Below are 22,404 nucleotides of genomic sequence, written 5' to 3' on the forward strand. Positions count from 1 at the left end.
TTACAACTCACAAAACTACAAACACATTTATATAACAACTGATCCAATAGATACCAACAGCAAAAGTCATGTCATTTACAAGATACCATGCAAAAACTGGAAACAAACACTACATTGGACAAACTAGTAGGAAACTCGACACCAGGATACATGAACACCAACTGGTCACTAAAAGACATGACCCACTATCACTAGTTTCAAAACATGCAGACAGACAAGGACACCACTCTGACTGGGACAGCACACACATCCTAGGATAGTCAAAACAGAAAGAGTAGGGCCGATCAGGGATAGCATAGGGAACTTGTGTATAGAGTCCGAGGAGGTAGCGGAAGCACTAAATGAGTTTTTTGCTTCTGTCTTTACTAAAGAAAAGGACCTTGTAGTGAATGAAACCATTGAGGAGCAGGTAAGCATTCTGGAATGGATAGAGATTGAGGAAGCTGATGTCCTGAAAATTTTGACAAACATTAAGATTGACAAGTCGCCAGGGCCAGACCAGATTCGTCCTCGGCTGCTTTGGGAAGCGAGAAATGTGATTGCTTCGCCGCTTGCGAAGATCTTTGCATCCTTGCTCTCCACCGGAGTCGTACCTGAGGACTGGAGGGAGGCAAATGTAATTCCTCTCTTCAAGAAAGGAAATAGGGAAATCCCTGGCAATTACAGACCAGTCAGTCTCACGTTTGTCATCTGCAAGGTGTTAAAAAGGATTCTGAGGGTTAGGATTTAACACCATCTGGAAGAGCATGGCTTGATTAAAGGCAGTCAGCACGGCTTTGAGAAGTGCAGATCATGCCTCATAAATCTTATTGAGTTCTTTGAGGATGTTACTAGACAAGTTGATGAGAGTCGAGCGGTGGATGTGGTGTATATGGACTTCAGTAAGGCATTTGATAAGGTTCCCCATGGTAGGCTCGTTCAGAAGGTCAGGAGGAAGGGGATACAGGGAAATTTAACTGTCTGGATACAGACTTGGCTGGTCGACAGAAGACAGCGAGTGGTAGTGGAAGGAAAGTATTCTGCCTGGAAGTCAGTGCTGAGTGGTGTTTCACAGGGATCTGTTCTTGGGCCTCTACTTTTGGTAATTTTTATTAATGACTTGGATGAGGAGATTGAAGGATGGGTTAGCAAGTTTGCAAACGACACAAAGGTTGGAGGTATCGTTGACAGTACAGAGTACTGTTGTAGGCTGCAGCGTGACATTGACAGGATGCAGAGATGGGCTGAGAGGTGGCAGATGGAGTTCAACCTGGATAAATGCGAAGTGATGCATTTTGGAAGATCGAACTTGAAAGTTGAGTACAGGATTAAAGGCAGGATTCTTGGCAGTGTGGAGGAACAGCGGGATCTTGGTGTGCAGGTACATAGGTCCCTTAAAATGGCCACCCAAGTGGACAGGGTTGTTAAGAAAGCATATGGTGTTTTGGCTTTCATTAACAGAGGGATTGAGTTTAAGAGCCATGAGATCTTGTTGCAGCTCTATAAAACTTTGGTTTCACTGCACTTGGAATACTGTGTCCAGTTCTGGTCGCCCTATTATAGGAAAGATGTGGATGCTTTGGAGAGGGTTCAGAGGAGGTTTATCAGGATGCTGCCTGGAATGGAGGGCTTATCTTACGAAGAGAGGTTGACTGAGCTCGGACTTTTTTCATTGGAAAAATGAAGGAAGAGAGGGGACCTAATTGAGGTGTACAAGATAATGAGAGGCATAGATAGAGTTGATAGCCAAAGACTTTTTCCCATGGCAGAAATTGTTAACACGAGGGGTCATAGTTTTAAGCTGTGGCGGAAAGTATAGTGGGGGGGTGTCAGAGGCGGGTTCTTACCACAGAGAGTTGTGAGAGCATGGAATGTGTTGCCAGCAGCAGTTGTAGAAGCGAGGTCATTGGGGATATTTAAGAGACTGCTGGACATGCATATGGTCACAGAAATTTGAGGGTTCGTACATTAGGTTTACCTTACATGAGGATCAATGGTTGGCACAACATCCGTGAGCTGAGGGGCCTGTTCTGTGCTGTACTGTTCTATGTTCTAAAACATAGACACGCACGAGAATTCTTAGAGGCATGGTGTTGTAACCAGAGCTGCATCAATAAATACATTGAGTTACATTCTATCTATCTTCCCTTGAAAAAAAAACAGGAAATGACATCCCCTACCTTAAGAAACCAAGACCAATAAATAGAGAGGCGGGATATACCGCCAGAGCTTTACCGGAAACTCTCACTGATGATTTTACCTAGTATGGTGATGAAACGACTGAAAACAAACCTTCAAGCTCAGCGAGCTAACTTACATACAAAACAGAATTTATTTTACAGGATTACCGAATGATACACAAACAAAAGAGAGCCGAATATAGAATAACAATCCATCTGAAAATCTAACAGATTATCCCAACTTAATGATGCTGTTCCAACTATATGCCACAATCCTCATTAACACCCATTGGCACAAAAGGTAAAATCAAACACAGGGTCTTAAAGGCGAGAGAGAGATAGCAGCATGGAACAGCTGTTACTTTGACGAGCAGCCTCAAAACTGGCTGACTACATGCTCTGAACAGCTAGCCTGCTAAAACCTAAACCAAACCAGAGTACAGCTGAGCTGGGAGAACTGGCCACTCCCCATTTGTTGTACAAGTCTATTTCTTTTAAAACTTAAAAGCTTCTTCAAGCCAGACATTTCGGAACTTGTGTCTCATAAAACACTTTTGAAAAAAAAACAAGGACAACACAACCTTGCTAAAGAAGCATCACCATTACAAGTTACTTGAGAAAATTGTGAAATATAAGACATATATGTATTTGGAAAGGCAGGGTTTGATTATGAATATTCAGCACAGTTTGTGCATGGGAGATCATGCCTCACAAATTTGTTAGACATCTTTGATGGGGTGACCAGGACGGTTGACGAAGGCAGGGTGGTAGATCTAGTCCATATGGATTTCAGTAAGGCCATTGATAAGGTTCCACATGGTAGGCTGCTCTGGAAGGCTAGGTCACATGGAATCCAGGGGAGCTGGCAAATTGGATGCACAATTGGCTTGATGGTAGGAAGCAGAGGATAACAGTGTAAGGATGCTTGTCGGACTGGAGGCCTTTGACTAGTGGAGCACCTCAGGGGTCGGTGCTGGGACCATTGCTGTGTGTTATCTGTATCAATGATTTAGATGCGAATATACAAGGCATGATTAGGTGGTTTGCAGGTGATACTAAAATAGGTGGTGTTTTGGTCAGTGAGGAAGGTTATCAAAAATTGCAGCAGGACCTTGATCAGCTGGGGAAGAGAAATGGCAAATGGAGTTTAATATAGGTAAGTATGAGATCTTGCATTTTCGAAAGTCAAATCAAGGTAGGAATTTCATGGTGAATGGTGGGGCATTAAGGAATGAAGTGGAACAGAGGGACCTTGAAGTTCAGATGTTCTCTGAAAGTGGAGTCACAGGGAGACAGGGCAGTGAAGAAAACTTTTGGCCCACTGGCTTTTATCGGTGAGGGCATTGAGAATCGAAGTAGGGAAGCTATATTGCAGTTGTACAGGATGTTGGTGAGCTCGCACTTGGGTATTATGTTCAGTTTTGGTAACTTTGCTACAAGAAGGCTGAAAAGAGTTCAGCAGAAATTACAAGGGTGCTGCTAGGACTCAACAGTCTGAGTTGTACTGAAAGCTTGGATAAGCTCTGATGTTTTTCTTTAGAAGACTTACAGGGAACCTTATAGAGGTGTATAAGATCATGAGATGCATGAATAGGGTGAATGCACTCAGTCTTTTTCCCAGGGTTGGGGAATCAAGGCCTAGACAGCATCAGTTTAAGGTTAGAGGGGAAAGAATAAAAGGGAGCCTGAAGGGCAGTTTTTACACAGAGGGTGGATTGATATGCATATGGATTGAGCTGCCAGCAGAAATGGTTGAGGCAGGTACAACAACATTTAAATATCATTTGGACTAATATATGGATAGTAAATGATTAGAAGAATATTGGCCAAGTGTAGGGAAATGGAGTTAGCTTGGATGGATATTTTGGTCGTCATAGACCAGTTTGGACCAAAGGATCTGTTTCCATGCTGTAGGACTCTGACTCTATCAAGTCTATTTTTAAAACTCAAACTCTCTTTTTCTGGCAACATCCTGGTAAATCTTCTCTGAACTCTCTCCAGTTTACTAATATTCTTGCAGTAACAGGGCATCCAGAATGGCACACAGTACTCCAGAACAGGCCTCAGCAAAGGTCTGAGCAATGTGGGCAAGAGCTTTGGGCTGCTGCCCTTGCTCCCACACTGGGCTGCTGGTCACAGGCATCCCTGTTTCAGGCACATAGATCGCTGGAGTCCCTGCTCTGGGCACATTGGTCACTGGCTTCCCTGCTCCAGGCTGCTGACCCAGTTGCAGGCCATTGGCTTCCCCGCTTAGGGTACACTGGTTGCTGGTTTCCCCGCTTCTGACCGCTGGTTGTTGGCTTCCCTGAACCAGGCTGCCAGTACAGCTTCGGAGGCTGGGAATCGGAGGCTGTGGCCAGGTGTCCAAGACCAAGACTTCAAGAAAACAGAAGAGAAGAAAAACATAGAAGAGAGGACTCAGGCGACTGACTGTGTGGAGTTTGCACGTTCTCCCCGTGTCTGCGTGGGTTTCCTCCGGGTGCTCCGGTTTCCTCCCACAGTCCAAAGATGTGCAGGTCAGGTGAATTGGCCATGCTAAATTGCCCGTAGTGTTAGGTAAGGGGTAAATGTAGGGGTATGGGTGGGTTGCTCTTCGGCGGGTCGGTGTGGACTTGTTGAGCCGAAGGGCCTGTTTCCACACTGTAGTGTAATCTATCTAATCTAATCAAAAGAATGAGAAGGAAAGAAAAAGAACAGGCGGAGCGGATGCTTCTGTGGTTGAAAGCATAATTTGCTTTCAAGACAAAGTGGCAGTTAGTACTATTTTTTTTAAAATTTGATTTGGAAAATATTTTTTAATGTGAAATTTTAGATGTCATTCTCACAGATAATCAGAAGTTCATATATCTCTGTAATAGTTATCAGTATCCATGAAGATTTGAATGTGCATGAATCAATATAATGAGGTAGTATTACATATTAGAATGTAAATGGAATTTTAATGAAAACATGAACAATCTTCAAAACACAACCTACCTTCAAAAGATCGTAATTAGATTTCACTGCATCTTCACACTTTAGCAAACGTTTAGCTGTTTCCGGCACATCCAGACCCATTTTTATCATACATTTAGCCTCACGCATAATCTCAATGATTCTGTGATCGAAGTTTGAATGCAGTTTTCCAGTATCTGGATCACGTATCAAAAGAGTTGCATGCAGGCCTGTATAAAGTTCAAGTTTGAAATATTTAGATAACCAGGATGTTAACAGAATGTTAAGATAAAATGTATATATTTCAACTCAGTTAACATGCTAATGCTTAAAATAAATGATTTGGCTTGTATTCTTGTATGACACAAGAAATATCATTTCAATACTTGTAATTCTCCAAACAACATCTGCACCAGTCTCATCCTTTCTGACTCTTGGACCTCATATATTAGCTGGAAGGTTGATAATAATAAGACTATGGTATGTAAAAAAAAGTTAACAGATATTAAGTCATTCTCTTCAAAAGATTTGAGATTCATTGGGTTAGGATGTTTAAAGGAAGTAAGAAACATACATTAGATGGGCCAGTTTTTTGTGTTTGATTGATAAAGCTAGAGGATTGGAGAATTGAAATTGCTACAACTAGCTCAAAAAGAGAAAAGGGTGAATGTAACCTTTATTGATTAATCAGTTTAATGTTGATGTTTGTGACCTCATTAATCACAAATAACTTCACCATGATGGCTAACCAGTTAACAGTAAGAGAGTGCAGATTCAAGATGATTGACAAAATAAATGAATTCAATGTAAGTTTTTTGCAAATAATTGAAATGCACTGCACAATAAAACAAAGTCTACCAATTATGTGGCATCTTTTGTGACCACTTGAACTCAGCCATGAGCTCATCCTGTGTATCCTGCTCTTTCTACTCTTACAAGCGCATGGCACTGGTAGTAATCCTGAGAGAACTCCTTTGAGGGCCTACATTTCAACTTTCTTCCTAGTTGTCTACATTTTGTTTATCGGACCAGATCCCTTTTATTGTCCTTGTCATTAGTACTACAAATACTGGCTGATCGCCCTCCCCCTCCAGAATGATTTGCAACCGCTCAAAGACATCCAGGGCCCTTGCACCTGGGAGGCAACATACTCTTGCTTGTGGCAACAGGAATGCCTATCTATTCCCCTTACAATTAAATCCCCTATAACTATAGGATTTCTATGGGCTAGTCAAAAGTGAGGACTGCAGATGCTGGAAACCAGAGTCTAGATTAGAGTGGTGCTGGAAAAGCACAGCAGATCAGGCAGCATCCGAGGAGCAGGAAAATCGACGTTTCGGGCAAAAGCCCTTCATCAGAAATGGAGGCAGGGAGCCTCCAGGGTGGAAAGATTAATGGAGGGGTGTGGGGGATGGGATGGGGCTGGGGAGAAGGTAGCAAAGAGTACAATAGGTGAATGGGGGTGGAGGTGATGGTCAGAGGGGAGGGTGGAGCGGGTAGCTGGGAACGGAGATTGGCAGGTAGGACAGGTCATGAGGACGCTGCTGAGCTGGAAGTTAGGAACTGGGGTAAGGTGGGAGGAGGGGAAATGAGGAAACTGGTGAAGTCTACATTGATGCCCTGGGATTGAAGTGTTCTGAGGCGGAAGATGAGGTGTTCTTCCTCCAGGCGTTGGGTGGTGAGGGAGTGGCGGTGGAGGAGGCTTAGGACCTGCATGTCCTCGGCTGAGTGGGAGGGGGAGTTGAAATGTTGGGCCACAGGCCAGTGGGGTTGATTGGTGCGGGTGTCCCGGAGATGTTCCCTGAAGCGCTCTGCGAGGAGGTGTCCGGTCTCCCCAATGTAGAGGAGACTGCATCGGGAGCAACGGATACAATAAATGACATTGGTGGATGTGCAGGTGAAGCTTTGATGGATGTGGAAGGCTCCTTTGGGGCCTTTGATGGAGGTGAGGGAGGAGGTGTGGGTGCAGGTTTTGCAATTCCTGCGGTGGCAGGGAAAGGTGCCAGGAGGGGAGGGTGAGTTGTTGGGGGGCGTGGACCTGACCAGGTAGTCACGTAGGGAATGTTCTTTTGGAAAGAAGAAAGGGATAGGGAGGGAAATATATCTCTAATGGTGGGGTCCGTTTGGAGGCGGGGGAAATGTCGGCGGATGATATGGTTTATGCGAAGGTTGGTACAGTGGAAGGTGAGGACTGGGGTGGGTGGGGTTCAGTCCTTATTACGGTTGGAGGGGTGGGGTTTAAGGGCGGAGGTGCGGGATGTGGATGAGATGCGTTGGAGGGCATATTCAACCAGGTGGGAAGGGAAATTGCGGTCTTTAAAATAGAAGGCCATCTGGTGTGTTCTCTGGTGGAACTGGTCCTCCTGGGAGCAGAAATGGAAGAGGCGGAGGAATTGGGAATACGGAACGGCATTTTTGCAGGAGGTAGGGTGGGAAGAGGTGTAATCCAGGTAGCTGTGGGAGTCGGTGGGTTTGTAAAAAATGTCAGTGTCAAGTCGTTCGTCATTAATGGAGATGGAGAGGTCCAGGAAGGGGAGGGAGGTGTCAGAGATGGTCCAGGTGAATTTAAGGGCGGGGTGGAATGTGTTGGTGAAGTTGATGAACTGCGCAACCTCCTCACAGGAGCACGAGGTGGCACCGATGCAGTCATCAATGTAGCGGAGGAAGAGGTGGGGAGTGGTGCCGGTGTAACTATGGAAGATGGACTGTCCCACATAGCCGACAAAGAGACAGGCATAGCTGAAGCTCATACGGGTGCCCATGTCTACCCCTTTGGTCTGGAGGAAGTGAGAGGATATGAAAGAGAAATTGTTAAGGGTGAGAACCAGTTCAGCCAAACGAATGAGAGTGTTAGTGGAAGGGTACTGTTGGGGATGTCAGGAAAGGAGGAATTGGATGGCTTGGAGGCCCTGGTCATGGTGGAGGTGTAGAGGGATTGAATGTCCATGGTGAAAATGAGACATTGGGGGCTGGGGAAACGGAAGTCTTGGAGGAGGCGGAGGGTGTGGGTGGTGTCTCAAATATGTGTGGGGAGTTTCTGGACCAGGGGGATAGGACAGTATCGAGGTAGGTGGAGATGAGTTCGGTGGGGCAGGAGCATGCTGAGACAATGCGTCGGCTGGGGTCGTCAGGCTTATGGTCCTTGGGAAGCAGGTAGAATCGGGCGGTGCAGGGTTCCCGGACTACGAGGTTGGAAGTTGTGGGTGGGAGATCTCCTGAAGTGATGAGGTTCTGTATGATGGTTTGGTGATGGGGGGTGGGGTCATGGTCGAGGGGGTGGTAGGAATAAGTGTCTTCGAGTTGGCGTCTGGCTTCAGTGGTGTAGAGGTCAGTGCGGCAAACTACCACTGCATCCTCTTTATCCGCTGGTTTGATGGTGAGGTTGGGATTGGAGCAGAGGGAGTGGAGGGCTGCGCGTTATGAGGGTGAGGTTGGAGTGGGGGAGTGGGGGTAGACAGATTGAGGCCTAAATAGTTACTGAATCCTAATCTTCTACTGTCTATCTTCCTGCTGAGTCTCAGTCAGGAACACAAACCTTCTTCAATTTGTTACATTCTCTGATAGAGTACATGGAGTTCCAATCCCTCTGTGACAGTCGGGAGGATGGGTTCTTTGCCCACAGGTCACAGCTCTGATTGGCTTGTGGCTTGCCCATCAAGCAGATGGGCATTCTGATTGGTGGACAGTGATGTCATTGGAGACAGGTGACCGTTACTGTCTCCCCACAGTGCGCTTACATGGGGCCATGCTGATGGAAGGCGCTGGAGGTTCATCGCGTAGCACCAAACGATGGTTGGGGAAGGCAGGTTGGAGGGGAAGTGAGAAGGAGGGTAGCCACAGGGGTAGTGGAGTGGGGGGGGAGGCCCTGTTACACAGCGACTGACTCAACAAACTGTGCTCGAATTAAAGAAACAAAACTTAAACTACACACCCACACCACTATTCAAAAGAGAGCACTAATTGTAAATTAACTTAGAATAATTACACCAACACTAATTAATACAAAATTGCATTCTAAAAGATTAATAATATATCCCTCAAAATTCTTTACATGAGTGGATTTAATGTTATTCCTCATATTGTTTTGGAACTGAACAAAGCAGTATAATGAAATGTCAAATAATTAAAGATATAGCAGAATGTAGCTAATATATCTCATTTTTATACACAGAAATTAAAATTCTTAACTTCTTAACAATATTGACTTTTGGAAGTATACTGAACAAAGTGCAATAAGTACTGATAGACTTAGTACCAGGCAGAATGAATCAAAACCTACTGTAGTAAGCCAAGTGCGGTAAGTACAGTTATGAATGAAAGAGGAGACAGTGAGGTCTGCACATGCTGGAGATCAGAGTTGAGATTGTATTGCTGGAAAAGCACAGCAGGTTAGGCAGCATCCAAGGAGCAGGAGAATCGATGTTTAGGGCCGGAGCCCTTCATCAGGAATGAGGCTTGGAGCCCCCGGGTCTGCTCAGGGAACCACATGACAGAATCCATCCTCTCCTTTTCCCTCAGGGTCTTGAGGATGTTGCAAGCTGACCACTTTGTGATAGACTGGTGGTCAAAGGTGCTTTTCTTTGCAAATTTCTCTATGAAAGGCAGGTGATATGGAATGGTCTAACTACCTGCAGCGTTCCGCAGCAGTGAGGCCAGTTCCATTCTTCACAGCAGTGGGGACATGGATGGTTGTTGCAGATTCCAGGATTTAGTTGTTTCAGTAAGAACAGAGAAGATGGTAAAAGAGGGGGAGGTGTGGCATTGTTGGTCAAGGACAGTATTACAGTTGCAGAAAGGATGTTTGGGGACTCGTCAACTGAGGTAGTGTGGGCTGAGGTTGGAAACAGGAAAGGAGAGGTCACCCTGTTAGGAGTTTTCTACAGGCCTCCAAATAGTTCCAGAGATGTAGAGGAAAAAATAGCAAAGATGATTTTCGATAGGAGTGAGAGAGACAGGGAAGTTGTCATGGGGGACTTCAACATTCCAAATATTGACTGGGAACACTATAGTACGAGTACTATAGATGGGTCAGTTTTTGTCCAGTGTGTGCAGGAGGGCTTCCTGACACAGTATGTAGACAGGCCAACAAGGGGCAAAGCCACATTAGATTTGGTACTGGGTAATGAGCCCGGCCAGATGTTAGACTTGGAAGTAGGTGAGCACTTTGGTGACAGCGATCACAATTCTGTTAGATAAAAAGGGATAGGTGTATATCACTGGGCAAGAGTTACAGCTGGGGGAAAGGCAATTACGATGCGATTAGGCAAGATTTAGGAAGCATAGGATGGGAAAGGAAACTGCAGGGGATGGGCACATTAGAAATGTGGAGCTTATTCAAGGAAAAGATAAATATGTACCTGTCAGCAGGGAGGAAGCTGTAGAGTGTGGGAGCCGTGGTTTACAAAGGGAGTGGAATCTCTGGTCAAGAGGAAGAAGAAGGCTTATGTTAAGATGAGATGTGAAGGCTCAGTTAGGGCACTTGAGGGTTACAAGGTAGCCAGGAAAGACCTAAAGAGAGAGCTCAGAAGAGCCAGGAGGAGACATGAGAAGTTGTTGGCGGATAGGATCAGGATAAACCTCAGGCTTTCTGTAGGTATTTAAGGAGTAAAAGAATGATGAGAATAAGATTAGGGCTAATCAAGGATAGTAGTGGGAAGTTATGTGTGGAGTCAGAGGAGATAGGGGAAGCACTAAATCAATATTTGTCGACCGTATTCACTCTAGAAAACGACAATGTTGTCGAGGAGAATATTGAGATACAGGCTACTAGATTAGGTGGGATTGAGGTTCACAAGGAAGAGGTATTAGAAATCCTGCAGAGTGTGAAAATAGATAAGTCCCCTGGGCCGGATGGGATTTAGGAGAAAGTGAGGACTGCAGATGCTGGAGATCAGAGCTGAAAATGTGTTGCTGGAAAAGCGCAGCAGGTCAGGCAGCATCCAAGGAGCAGGAGAATCGACGTTTCGGGCATGAGCCTTCCTGATGAAGGGCTCATGCCCGAAACGTCGATTCTCCTGCTCCTTGAATGCTGCCTGACCTGCTGCGCTTTTCCAGCAACACAATTTCAGCCCGGATGGGATTTATCCTATGACCCTCTGGGAAGCCAGGGAAGAGATTGCCGAGCCTTTGGCATTGATCTTTAAATCATCATTGTCTACAGGAATAATGGCAGAAGACTGGAGGATAGGAAATGTGGTTCCCCTCGTCAAGAAGGGGAGTAGAGACAACCTTGGTAATTACAGACCAGTGACACTCTCTTCAGTTGTTGGTAATGTGTTGGAATAGGTTGTAAAAGATAGGATTTATAACCATCTAGAAAAGAATAATCTGATCAGGGACAGTCAGCATGGTTTTGTGAAGGGTAGGTCGTGCCGAACGAATCTTATTGACTTTTTTGACAAAGTGACCAAACAGGTAGATGAGAGTAAACCGGTTGATGTGGTGTTTATGGATTTCAGCAAGGTGTTCGATAAGGTTCCCTGCTATTATACAAAATGCAGAGGAATGGGATTGTGGGAGATGTAGCAGTTTGGATCAGTAATTGGCTTGCTGAAAGAAGACAGGGGGTGGTAGTTGATGGGAAATGTTCATTCTATGTTACCAGTTACTGGTGGTGTACCGCAAGGGTCGGTGTTGGGTCCTCTGCTGTTAGTCATTTTTATAAACAACCTGGATGAGAGCGTAGGAGGGTGGGTTAGTAAATTTGCAGACGACACTAAGGTCGGTGGAGTTGTGGATAGTGACGAAGGATGTTGTCGGTTACAGAGAGACATAGATAAGCTGCAGAGCTGGGCTGAGAGATGGCAAATGGAGTTTAATGTGGACAAGTGTGAGATGATTCACTTTGGTCGGAGTAACCAGAATGCAAAATACTGGGCTAATGGTAAGATTCTTGGGAGTGTAGATGAGCAGAGAGATCTCAGTGTCCATGTACACAGATCCTTGAAAGTTGCCACCCAGGTTGACAGGGTTGTTAAGAAGACATACAGTGTTTTAGCTTTTATTACTAGAGAGATCGAGTTCTGGTACCATGAGGTTATGCTGCAGCTGTACAAAACTCTGGTGCGGCCGCCCTTGGAGCATTGTGTACAGTTCTGGTCACCGCATTATAAGAAGGATGTGGAAGCTTTGGAAAAGGTGCAGAGGAGATTTACTAGGATGTTGCCTGGTATGGAGGGAAGGTCTTACGAGGAAAGGCTGAGGGATTTGAGGCTGTTTTCGTTGGAGAGAAGAAGGTTGAGAGGTGACTTAATAGAGACATATAAGATAATCAGAGGGTTAGATACGGTAGACAGGGAGAGCCTTTTTCCAAGTATGGCGACAGCAAGCACGAGGGGACATAGCTTTTTCTTGAGGGGTGATAGATATAGGACAGATGTCAGAGGTAGTTACTTTACTCAGAGAGTAGTAAGGGCATGGAACGCTTTGCCTGCAACGGTTGTAGATTCACCAACTTTAATACATTTAAGTCGTCATTGGACAAGCATATAGACCTACATGGAATAGTGTAGGTTAGGTGGGCTTCAGTTTGGTACTGCGCTGTAATGCTCTATGTTCTATGACATGCAGAACATCTGTATGTAGTGACACTTGGTAGTCTATGCACAGCTTGATGCAGCCACATACGAAGGTAGCCATGAGGAGTTGGCATTAATGTTACTTTCTGTGAAATTGGGAGGTATCCCAAATGAGTGAGAAAACAGTGCAGACAGCTTGCAAGGGTGTTGGTATTGGGGTTGTGATGAATATCAGTGAGTGAGGAAAGCTGTTTCAGTCAATAGTGAGAATAGTGGAGAATGTGGCTTGGTGGGAGATAGGTATAATTGCAGCAACAAGAGTGAGTGTAAGGTATTGAAAGAATATGGTGACACTTAGACACTGGTAGAGTGAAGAAGGACATCGGCCTTCTTCCCATAGTGCTGATCATTCCATGGGAAGGTTCAAATTGTTCAAACATAGGTGGCAACTTTGGACCAAAGTGGCATGCACTGATATTATGTCCTCCACTGCTGTTCCTGGGCAAAGCTGTCCAGCAGCTCAAGATATGTCCCGCAAAGCAGGGAGCCAATTTTCTCCTTGGATAAATGCCAGGAACAGTGCAGGTCAGCTCCAGATTGACAGTTGTTATTGTTGTATACAATAAGCTTTTAAAGATGGCAAGTGCAATTAATGCCAGTTAAAGGAAATCCTAAAAGTGTCAAATTCTTCTGAGAATGGCACATGATACGATGTTCTAGGAGAAAGTGAGGACTGCAGATGCTGGAGATTAGAGCTGAAAATGTGTTGCTGGAAAAGCGCAGCAGGTCAGGCAGCATCCAAGGAGCAGGAGAATCGACGTTTCAGGCATTAGCCTTCCTGAAAAAGGGCTCATGTCCGAAATGTCGATTCTCCTGCTCTTTGGATGCTGCCTGACCTGCCGCGCTTTCCCAGCAACACATTTTCAGCACATGATAAGATGTGTTTGGAATTGGACATGAGGAGCTCCAGAGATGCATGATGAGTAGTTAACGAAGTGTATTTTGTTAGTTACTATGAAGAAGCATGTTAGGCCTCATGGTGAAAACTCCTCCAAAAAACTCAACACCACTTGAATTTGCTAAAATAAACTAATATTTAGTGCATGTATTCTGCTATCAGCTGTTGTAAAATCACACCTGTTTCACTAGCTCCCTTTGTATTCAAAATCTGTCATCTGGACCCAGTTTGGCTTGTATGGGCTCCAGAGACATAGCAAGAGTCATAGCATAGACTGATGATTGGCTTCAGAATAAACTAGTGTTATGAAAAAGGCTGTGCCATAGCTCTAGCTTGTGAGTTACAATATACAAGATTTTTGTTCCTGTTACCAAGATTACCAATTATCTCTGTCAGGTATTAAATAAAATGGAGACAGTGAGGTCTGCAGATGCTGGAGATCTGAGTTGAGAGTGTGCGGCTAGAAAAGCACAGCAGGTTAGGCAGCATCCGAGGAGCAGGAAATTCGACATTTTGGTCCAGAGCCCTTCATCAGGAATGAGGATGGAAGCCTCCGAGTGGAGAGATAAATGGCCCCTGAGGCTCCCAGCCTCAATCCTGAAGAAGGGCTCCAGCCAGAAACGTCGATTTTCCTGCTCCTTTGATGCTGTCTGATCTTCTGTGCTTTTCCAGCAACACACTCTCAACTATTAAACAAAATGGTCTATCAACTACAATTCTTAATAAATACAATTGTGGATTTATAATGAGGGCACATGGAATCGACAATGGGACAAAACATTGACAGATGGAGTTTAATGTAGGACGGTGTGGGTCATGGGCTTCATGGTAAGAATCAAAAAGGCAGACTATCATTTAAATGGTGAAAGAGACCAAAAAAGTGCTAAACTGAGGAATGTGGATATTCTTGTGCATGAAACTCAACACTGGGAAAAAGATTCTGAGCATCAACCCTACCTCTGCATCTAATAATTTTATAGACTTCTGTCTCATCTCACCTCAGCCTCCACCGTCCCAGAGAAAACAACCTGGGTTTTTCTAGCTTTTCCTTATAGTTCATACCCACTAATCCAGGCAACATCCTGCTAAGCTGCTTCTGTACCCTCTCCAAAGCCTCCACATTCTTTCTGTAATGTAGAGACCAGAATTGAACACCTGATTCCTGAAGAATGGCTAATGCCCGAAACGTCGATTCTCCTGTTCCCTAGAATGCTGCCTGACCTGCTGCGCTTCTCCAGCAACACATTTCCATCTCCGATCTCCAGCATCTGCAGACCTCATTTTCTCCTCATAACCTCATCACCTCAGGGGATCTCCCATCCACCGCCTCCAACCTCAACCACAACCCCGCACCGGCCGTTTCTACCTCCTGCCCAAAATCCACAAACCTGACTGCCCCGTCCGACCCATTGTCTCAGCTGCTCCTGCCCTACCGAACTCATCTCTGCATATCTCGACACGGTCCTGTCCCCCTTAGTCCAAGAACTTCCCACCTACGTTCGGGACACCACCCACGTCCTCCACCTCCTTCATGATTTTCGCTTCCCCGGTCCCCAACGCTTTATCTTCACCATGGACATCCAGTCCCTGTACACCTCCATCCACCATCACGAAGGACTCAAAGCCCTCCGCTTCTTCCTTTCCCGCCGTACAACCAGTACCCTTCCACTGACACCCTCCTTCGACTGACTGAACTGGTCGTCACCCTGAACAACTTCTCTTTCCAATCCTTCCACTTTCTCCAAACCAAAGGAGTAGCCATGGGCTCCTGCATGGGCCCCAGCTATGCCTGCCTCTTCGTAGGATATGTGGAACAGTCCATCTTCCGCAGCTACACTGGCACCACCCCACACCTTTTCCTCAGCTACATCGATGACTGTATCGGCGCTGCCTCGTGCTCCCACGAGGAAGTTGAACAGTTCATCCACTTTACCAACACCTTCCACCCCGACCTCAAATTCACCTGGACTGTCTCAGACTCCTCCCTCCCCTTCCTAGACCTTTCCATTTCTATCTCGGGCGACCGAATCAACATGGACATTTATTATAAACCGACCGACTCCCACAGCTACCTAAACTACACCTCCTCCCAACCTACCCCCTGTAAAAACGCCCATTTTCCCAATTCCTTCGTCTACGCCGCATCTGCTCCCAGGAGGACCAGTTCCAAATCCGTACAGATGGCCTCCTTCTTCAAGGACCGCAATTTCCCCCCAGACGTGGTCGACGATGCCCTCCACCGCATCTCTTCCACTTCCCGCTCCTCCGCCCTTGAGCCCCGCCCCTCCAACCACCACCAGGACAGAACCCCACTGGTCCTCACCTACCACCCCACCAACCTCCATGTACAGCGGACCATCCGCCGTCATTTCCGCCACCTCCAAATGGACCCCACCACCCGGGATATATTTCCCTCCCCTTCCCTATCAGCGTTCCGAAAAGACCACTCCCTCCGTGATTCCCTCGTCAGGTCCACACCCCCCACCAACCCAACCTCCACTCCCCGCACCATCCCCTGCAACTGCAAGAAATGCAAAACTTGCGCCCACACCTCTCCTCTTACTTCCCTCCAAGGCCCCAAGGGATACTTCCATATCCACCACAAATTCACCTGCGCCTCCACACACATTATCTATTGCATCCGCTGCACCCAATGTGGCCTCCTCTATATTGGGGAGACAGGCCGCCTACTTGCGGAACATTTCAGAGAACACCTCTGGGACACCCGGACCAACCAATCCAACCACCCTGTGGCTCAACACTTCAACTCCCCCTCCCACTCCACCAAGGACATGCAGGTCCTTGGACTCCTCCATCGCCAGACCATAGTAACACGACGGTTGGAGGAAGAGCGCCTCATCTTCCGCCTAAGAACCCTCCAACCACAAGGGATGAACTCAGATTTCTCCAGTTTCCTCATTTCCCCTCCCCCCACCTTGTCTCAGTCAAATCCCTCGAACTCAGCACCGCCTTCCTAACCTGCAATCTTCTTCCTGACCTCTCCGCCCCCACCCCACTCCGGCCTATCACCCTCACCTTGACCTCCTTCCAACTATCGCATTTCCAATGCTCCTCCCCACCTTTTATCTGAGCCTGCTGGGCACACTTTCCTCATTCCTGAAAAAGGGCTTATGCCCGAAACGTCGATTCTCCTGTTCCTTGGATGCTGCCTGACCTGTTGCGCTTTTCCAGCAACACATTTTCAGCTCTGATCTCCAGCATCTGCAGTCCTCACTTACTCCTCAATTCCCTGGCAAGCATTAGCCTTCTTTACAAGGCCACTTTCAGAGAGCTATGAACTTGAACCCCAAGATCCCTCTGTACATCAATGCTGTTTAGGTCCTGCCATTAACTGTATACTTTTCCTTAATATTTGATCTCCCAAAGTGAAGCATCTCATACTTACCTGGATTAAACTCTATCTGCCATTTCTTCATCATATCTGCAACTGATCTATATCCCGCTGTATCCTTTAACAACTTTATACACAACTCACAACTCCAGCAATCTTTGCATCGTCTGTAAACCTACTTACCCATCTACCTACATTTACATCCAGTCATTTATATATATATATTGTCACAAAGCTGGTCCCTTTTTTTCTCAACGCTATTCCTTTTGTCAAGATACTGTGCCCTTGGTTTTTGTCAGAGGGGTAATAAAACACTCACAGCTCCGATTAGACTGGTTTGGTACAGAGATTAAAGGGTATTGAGAGGCCTTTTTGTTTATATGTAAACAGATGAGACTTCAGGTCAAAGTGGTCATGTTTCAGAAGTGACTTGTATAATGAAAGGGAAGTGATCAGCTCGCTAGCTGAGCAATTCAGTCCAGAACTAGTTAGGAGTTCAGCTGAGTGGAAACAGGGTCTCTCTCTTTCTGCCCTTCTAACTTCAACCTGTAAGCATCTGTTCCATTTTTTAAACTTTTTAATAAGGGGGTTTGCTTATTCGGACTATTGTGTATGTTCGGAACAGCATAATTAAGTCTAGTTTGGATAGGGGTTCTGTAGGGGTCCTTTGCTCTTTGTATTTCATTGTGTAATTTTGTGAATAAATTTCTGTCTGTCTTAAAACCTGGTAGTTAGCCTAGCTAACTTACTCTGGGAAGTTTTGACTGTACACATACTGAAATAAATTGCAAAGTTATGGTCTGGGTTGCCTGCTGAAGAATGTTTTGAATGGTCTGGCCTAGTCCATAACAATATATACAGCAAAAGTCCCGGTAAGGGTGTCTGTTGAACACTACTAGTCATGGATCTCTGTCCTGAAAAACACGCTTCCATCACTACCCTCTGCCTTTTATGAGCAAACCAATTCTGAATCCATTCGGCAAAGTCACCGTGGGTACCATGCATCTTAACCTGATGTGCCTACCATGAGGAATCTTGTCGAAAGCCTTACTAAAATCCATGTAGAAAATATCCACTGCTCTACCCTCATCAATCACCTTTGTCACCTTCTCGAAAAATTCAATCAAGTTACTAAGACATGACTTGCCCTGTACAAAGCCATGCTGACTATCCCTAATTAGGCCATGCTTTTCCAAATGCGATGAATGGGTTCGTTCTACTCCTGTGTCTTATGGAGTATCTGAGAATTTGGGTCAAAGTGGGAAATCAACTGGTAAGTATTTTTCAATTTAATGATAGAGTAAAAGTCAGAATCAGACCTAGAACTAATAGCCTTTAAGGTAGTTAAAATAATCTCACTAGACAGGCACTGCCTTTTACTGGCTGGTGTTGGACCTGTACGCTCTAATTTAGAAGAATGAGAGGTGATCTCATTCTGATTGAAACTTGCAATGCATTTAAAGGGATAGACAGCATAAATAGCATACAGGTAAGACTTTCCCGCTGGTTGGAGAATCTAGAACCGGGGACAGAATTTAAAAATAAATAGATGCCACTTGGTCTGAGATTAGGAGACCTTTTTTTAAACTAAGAACCTTTGGACTTCTCAATCATAGAATGTTATGGAAGTCTCTTCTCTGAGTATAATTACAGTAGAAATTGATAAATTTCTGATTATCAACGCCAGAGTGGGTAATGGGAATGTAGAAGGCAAAAGGCATTGAAGTGTTCAACCAGCAATGATTATATGAATGATGGGGTCAGGCTCAACTGTCTTCATGGCCTACTCTGACAGGAGTGTTCCAGTGCAACTTTCCTACTGTTGTAAGACATAGTGAAGAAAGGATAGTGCAAAAGCATGAAGGACATAAATTAATTTAAGTTGTTGTCAAAATATGGGAATTAATTTGAAATCTAAGGTGGCATATTTTACAAAGGGATGTAAAGTCAATGGCAATGGGAGCACAGAACAGCAGAGTGAATCTGGAGGTGAACAGCAACAGAAACTGCCAGATAAATACCTGAGGAGCAGGATCAGTCAGAGTGGCAGTAGGGGGAGTGCAGCTGAATCCAGAGAGAGAGTTCCAAAGGTGATATCATGATTCAAAATGTGATGCAGATTTGGCTGCTCAGGAACCAGATCAAGAGACTAAGTAGGCAGGAGTGAGCTGGAGTATAAAACACTTACTTTTTCAATGTACTTTATTAGAAAAAAGAGAGCAAGAGTGAGATATCTGATTTTGGACAGTAGTGGGTATGGTTTTGTCATTGTTTTTTTAAAAATATTCATTTAGAGTCAGAGAGGTATACAGCATGGAAACAGACTCTTCGGCCGACCATATATCCTAAATTAATCTAATCCCACTTGCCAGCACTTGGCCCATATCTCTCTAAACCGTTCCTATTCATATGCCTGACAAGATGCCTTTTAAATTTTATAATTCTACCTGCCTCCACCACTTCAACTGGCAGCTCATTTCATACATGCACCACTCTCTGTGTGAAAAAGTTGCCCCTTAAATCCTTTTTAAATCTTGCATTTTCACCTTTGTTATAGACCAGACCAAACCCCCTGACCAAGAGAACTGTATACCGGATAATCTAGCCTATCTGAAAACCCAACAGATTACCACAACTTAATGATGCTGTTCCCAATACATGCAACAATCCCCATAAATACCCCTTTGCACAAAAGGTAAAATCAAACACAGGGTCTTACAGGCGAGAGAGAGAGAGAGAGAGAGAGATGGCAGCACAGAACACCTTCTTCCATATAGCTGCTTCTTGGACCAGCAGCTTCAAACTGAACTGACTGCTTTCAGTGAACAGCCAGAATGCGAAAACGGCACGGTGGCACAGTGGTTAGCACTGCTGCCTTACAGCGCCAGAGACCCGGGTTCAATTCCCGCCTCACTGTGTGGAGTTTGCACGTTCTCCCCGTGTCTGCGTGGGTTTCCTCCGGGTGCTCCGGTTTCCTCCCACAGTCCAAAGATGTGCAGGTCAGGTGAATTGGCCATATTAAATTGCCCATAGTGTTAGGTAAAGGGTAAATGTAGGGGTATGGGTGGGTTGCGCTTCGGCGGGTCGGTGTGGACTTGTTGGGCCGAAGGGCCTGTTTCCACACTGTAATCTAATCTAATCTAAAAAACCAATCCAGAGAGCAGCTGAGCTGGGAGAACTGGCCATTCCCCCTTCATTGCACATGTGTTCTTTTTAAAAAAACTTGAGAGCCTTTTGCCTGAGGCAGTATCTTTTAGGCAAATCTAACGGACACATCCATTATTGTTAACAAATTCTGATACTCACTTTTTGCTTTAGGTAGAGGTCAATTAAGACTTTTGTAAAACGTTCCTCAAAACCTGTGGTTTTCCAATTACCTGACATGTATGACAGGTCTGGCAAAATTCAACTACATCCTTGTGCAATCCAAACCAGTAAAAATGTTTTTGTATTTTAGTTTGAGTTTTGCTCACTATTAAATGACCGCCCACTCCCCCAGTGGCAGCTCATGTGCCACGCCAAACAAACATTTTTAGTATCCCATTGGCAATATAATTTGATGAACTTCTGCCCATTTTTCATCTGCCTGAATATGCAATGGTTTCCATTTCCTCATTCAGAGATCATTTTTTAACAGAATAAAATTCAGGGATACATTTGGATTCCTTTTCCGTGTATGGCTTTTGATAAGATTCCTTTAATTAGAGTCATAGAGATGTACAGCATGGAAACAGACCCTTTGGTCCAACTTGTCCATGCTGACCAGGTATCCTAGCCCAATCTCATCCCACCTGCCAGCACAAGGTCCATATCCCTCTAAACACTTCCTATTCATATAGCCATTCAGATGGCTTTTAAATGCTGAAATTGTACTAGCCTCCCCCACTTCCTCTGGCAGCTCATTCCATACACGTATCAGAGGAGAAAGTGAGGTCTGCAGATGCTGGAGATCAAAGTTGAAACTTTATTGCTGGAACAGCACAGCAGGTCAGGCAGCATCCAGGGAACAGGAGATTCGACGTTTCGGGCACAGGCCCTTCTTCAGGAATGAGCAGAGAGTGTTCAGCAGGAGAAGATAAAAGGTAGGGAGGAGGGACTTGGAGGAGGGGCGTTGGAAATGTGATAGGTGGAAAGAGGTCAAGGTGAGGGTGATAGGTCGGAGTAGGATGGAGGCGGAGAGGTCAAGAAGAAGACTGCAGGTCAGGAAGGCGGTGCCGGGCTGGAGGGATTCGGCTGAGACAAGGTGGGGGGAGGGGGGATGAAGAAACTGGTGAAGTCCAAGTTCATCCCCTGTGGTTGGAGGGTTCCCAGTCGGAAGATAAGACGCTCCTCCTCCGACCGTCGCGTTGTTGTGGTTTGGCGGTGGATGAGTCCAATGACCTGCATATCCTCGGTGGAGTGGGAGGGGGAGTTGAAATGCTGTGCTACAGGGTGGTTGGGTTGGTTCGTCCGGGTGGCCCAGAGGTGCTCTCTGAATCGCTCCGCAAGTAGGCGGCCTGTCTCCCCAATATAGAGGAGGCCACACCGGCTGCAGCGGATGCAGTAGATGATGTGGGTGGAGGTGCAGGTGAATCTGTGGCAGATATGGAAGTTTCCTTTGGGGCCTTGGAGAGAAGTGAGGGGGGAGGTGTGGGCGCAAGTGTTGCACCTCCTGCGGTTGCAAGGGAAGGTGCCGGGCGTGGAGGTTGGGTCGGTGGGGGGTGTGGATCTGACAAGGGAGTCGCGGAGGGAGTGGTCTCTACGGAAAGCTGATAGGGGAGGGGAGGGAAATATATCCTTGGTGCTGGGGTCTGTTTGGAGGTAGCGGAAGTGACGGCGGATGATGAGCTGTACATGGAGATTGGTGGGGTGGTAGGTGAGGACCAGTGGGGTTCTGTCCTGGTGGCGGTTGGAGGGGCGGGGCTCAAGGGCGGAGGAGCGGGAAGTGGAGGAGATGCGGTGGAGGGCACAGTCGACCACGTCGGGGGGGAAATTGCGGTCCTTGAAGAAGGAGGCCATCTGTGTTGTACGTATTTTGAACTGGTCCTCCTGGGAGCAGATGCGGCGGAGACGAAGGAATTGGGAGAATGGGATGGCGTTTTTACAGGGGGCAGGATGGGAGGAGGTGTAGTCCAGGTAGCTGTGGGAGTCGGTTGGTTTGTAGTAGATGTCCGTGTTGATTCGGTCGCCTGAGATAGAAACAGAAAGGTCTAGGAAGGGGAGGGAGGAGTCCGAGACTGTCCAGGTGAATTTGAGGTCGGGGTGGAAGGTGTTAGTGTAGTGGATGAACTGTTCAACCTCCTCGTGGGAGCACGAGGTAGCGCCGATACAGTCATCAATGTAGCGAAGGAAAAGATGGGGGGTGGGGCCAGTGTAGTTGCGGAAGATGGATTGTTCCACATACCCTACGAAGAGGCAGGCATAGCTGGGGCCCATGCGGGTGCCCATGGCTACTCCTTTTGTTTGGAGAAAGTGGGAGGATTGGAAAGAAAAGTTGTTCAGGGT

The 22,404-nt window shown here is 46.0% G+C and overlaps 1 protein-coding gene across 1 annotated transcript in view; it reads right to left on the reverse strand.

Moving 5' to 3' along the window:
• LOC122540179 (dynein axonemal heavy chain 8-like) overlaps positions 1–22,404 on the reverse strand; it is a 1,258,818-nt gene that overhangs the window by 914,138 nt on the left and 322,276 nt on the right. Inside the window, exon 17 of the mRNA XM_087976819.1 lies at positions 5,136–5,323. Coding sequence (XP_087832945.1) covers positions 5,136–5,323 — 188 coding nt within the window. The remainder of the gene's footprint in view (positions 1–5,135; positions 5,324–22,404) is intronic.

Source organism: Chiloscyllium plagiosum, unplaced genomic scaffold, assembly GCF_037043375.1.
Source record: "Chiloscyllium plagiosum isolate Xiang-an unplaced genomic scaffold, Cpla_swu_hap1 HiC_scaffold_3, whole genome shotgun sequence".
Lineage (NCBI taxonomy): Eukaryota > Metazoa > Chordata > Chondrichthyes > Orectolobiformes > Hemiscylliidae > Chiloscyllium > Chiloscyllium plagiosum.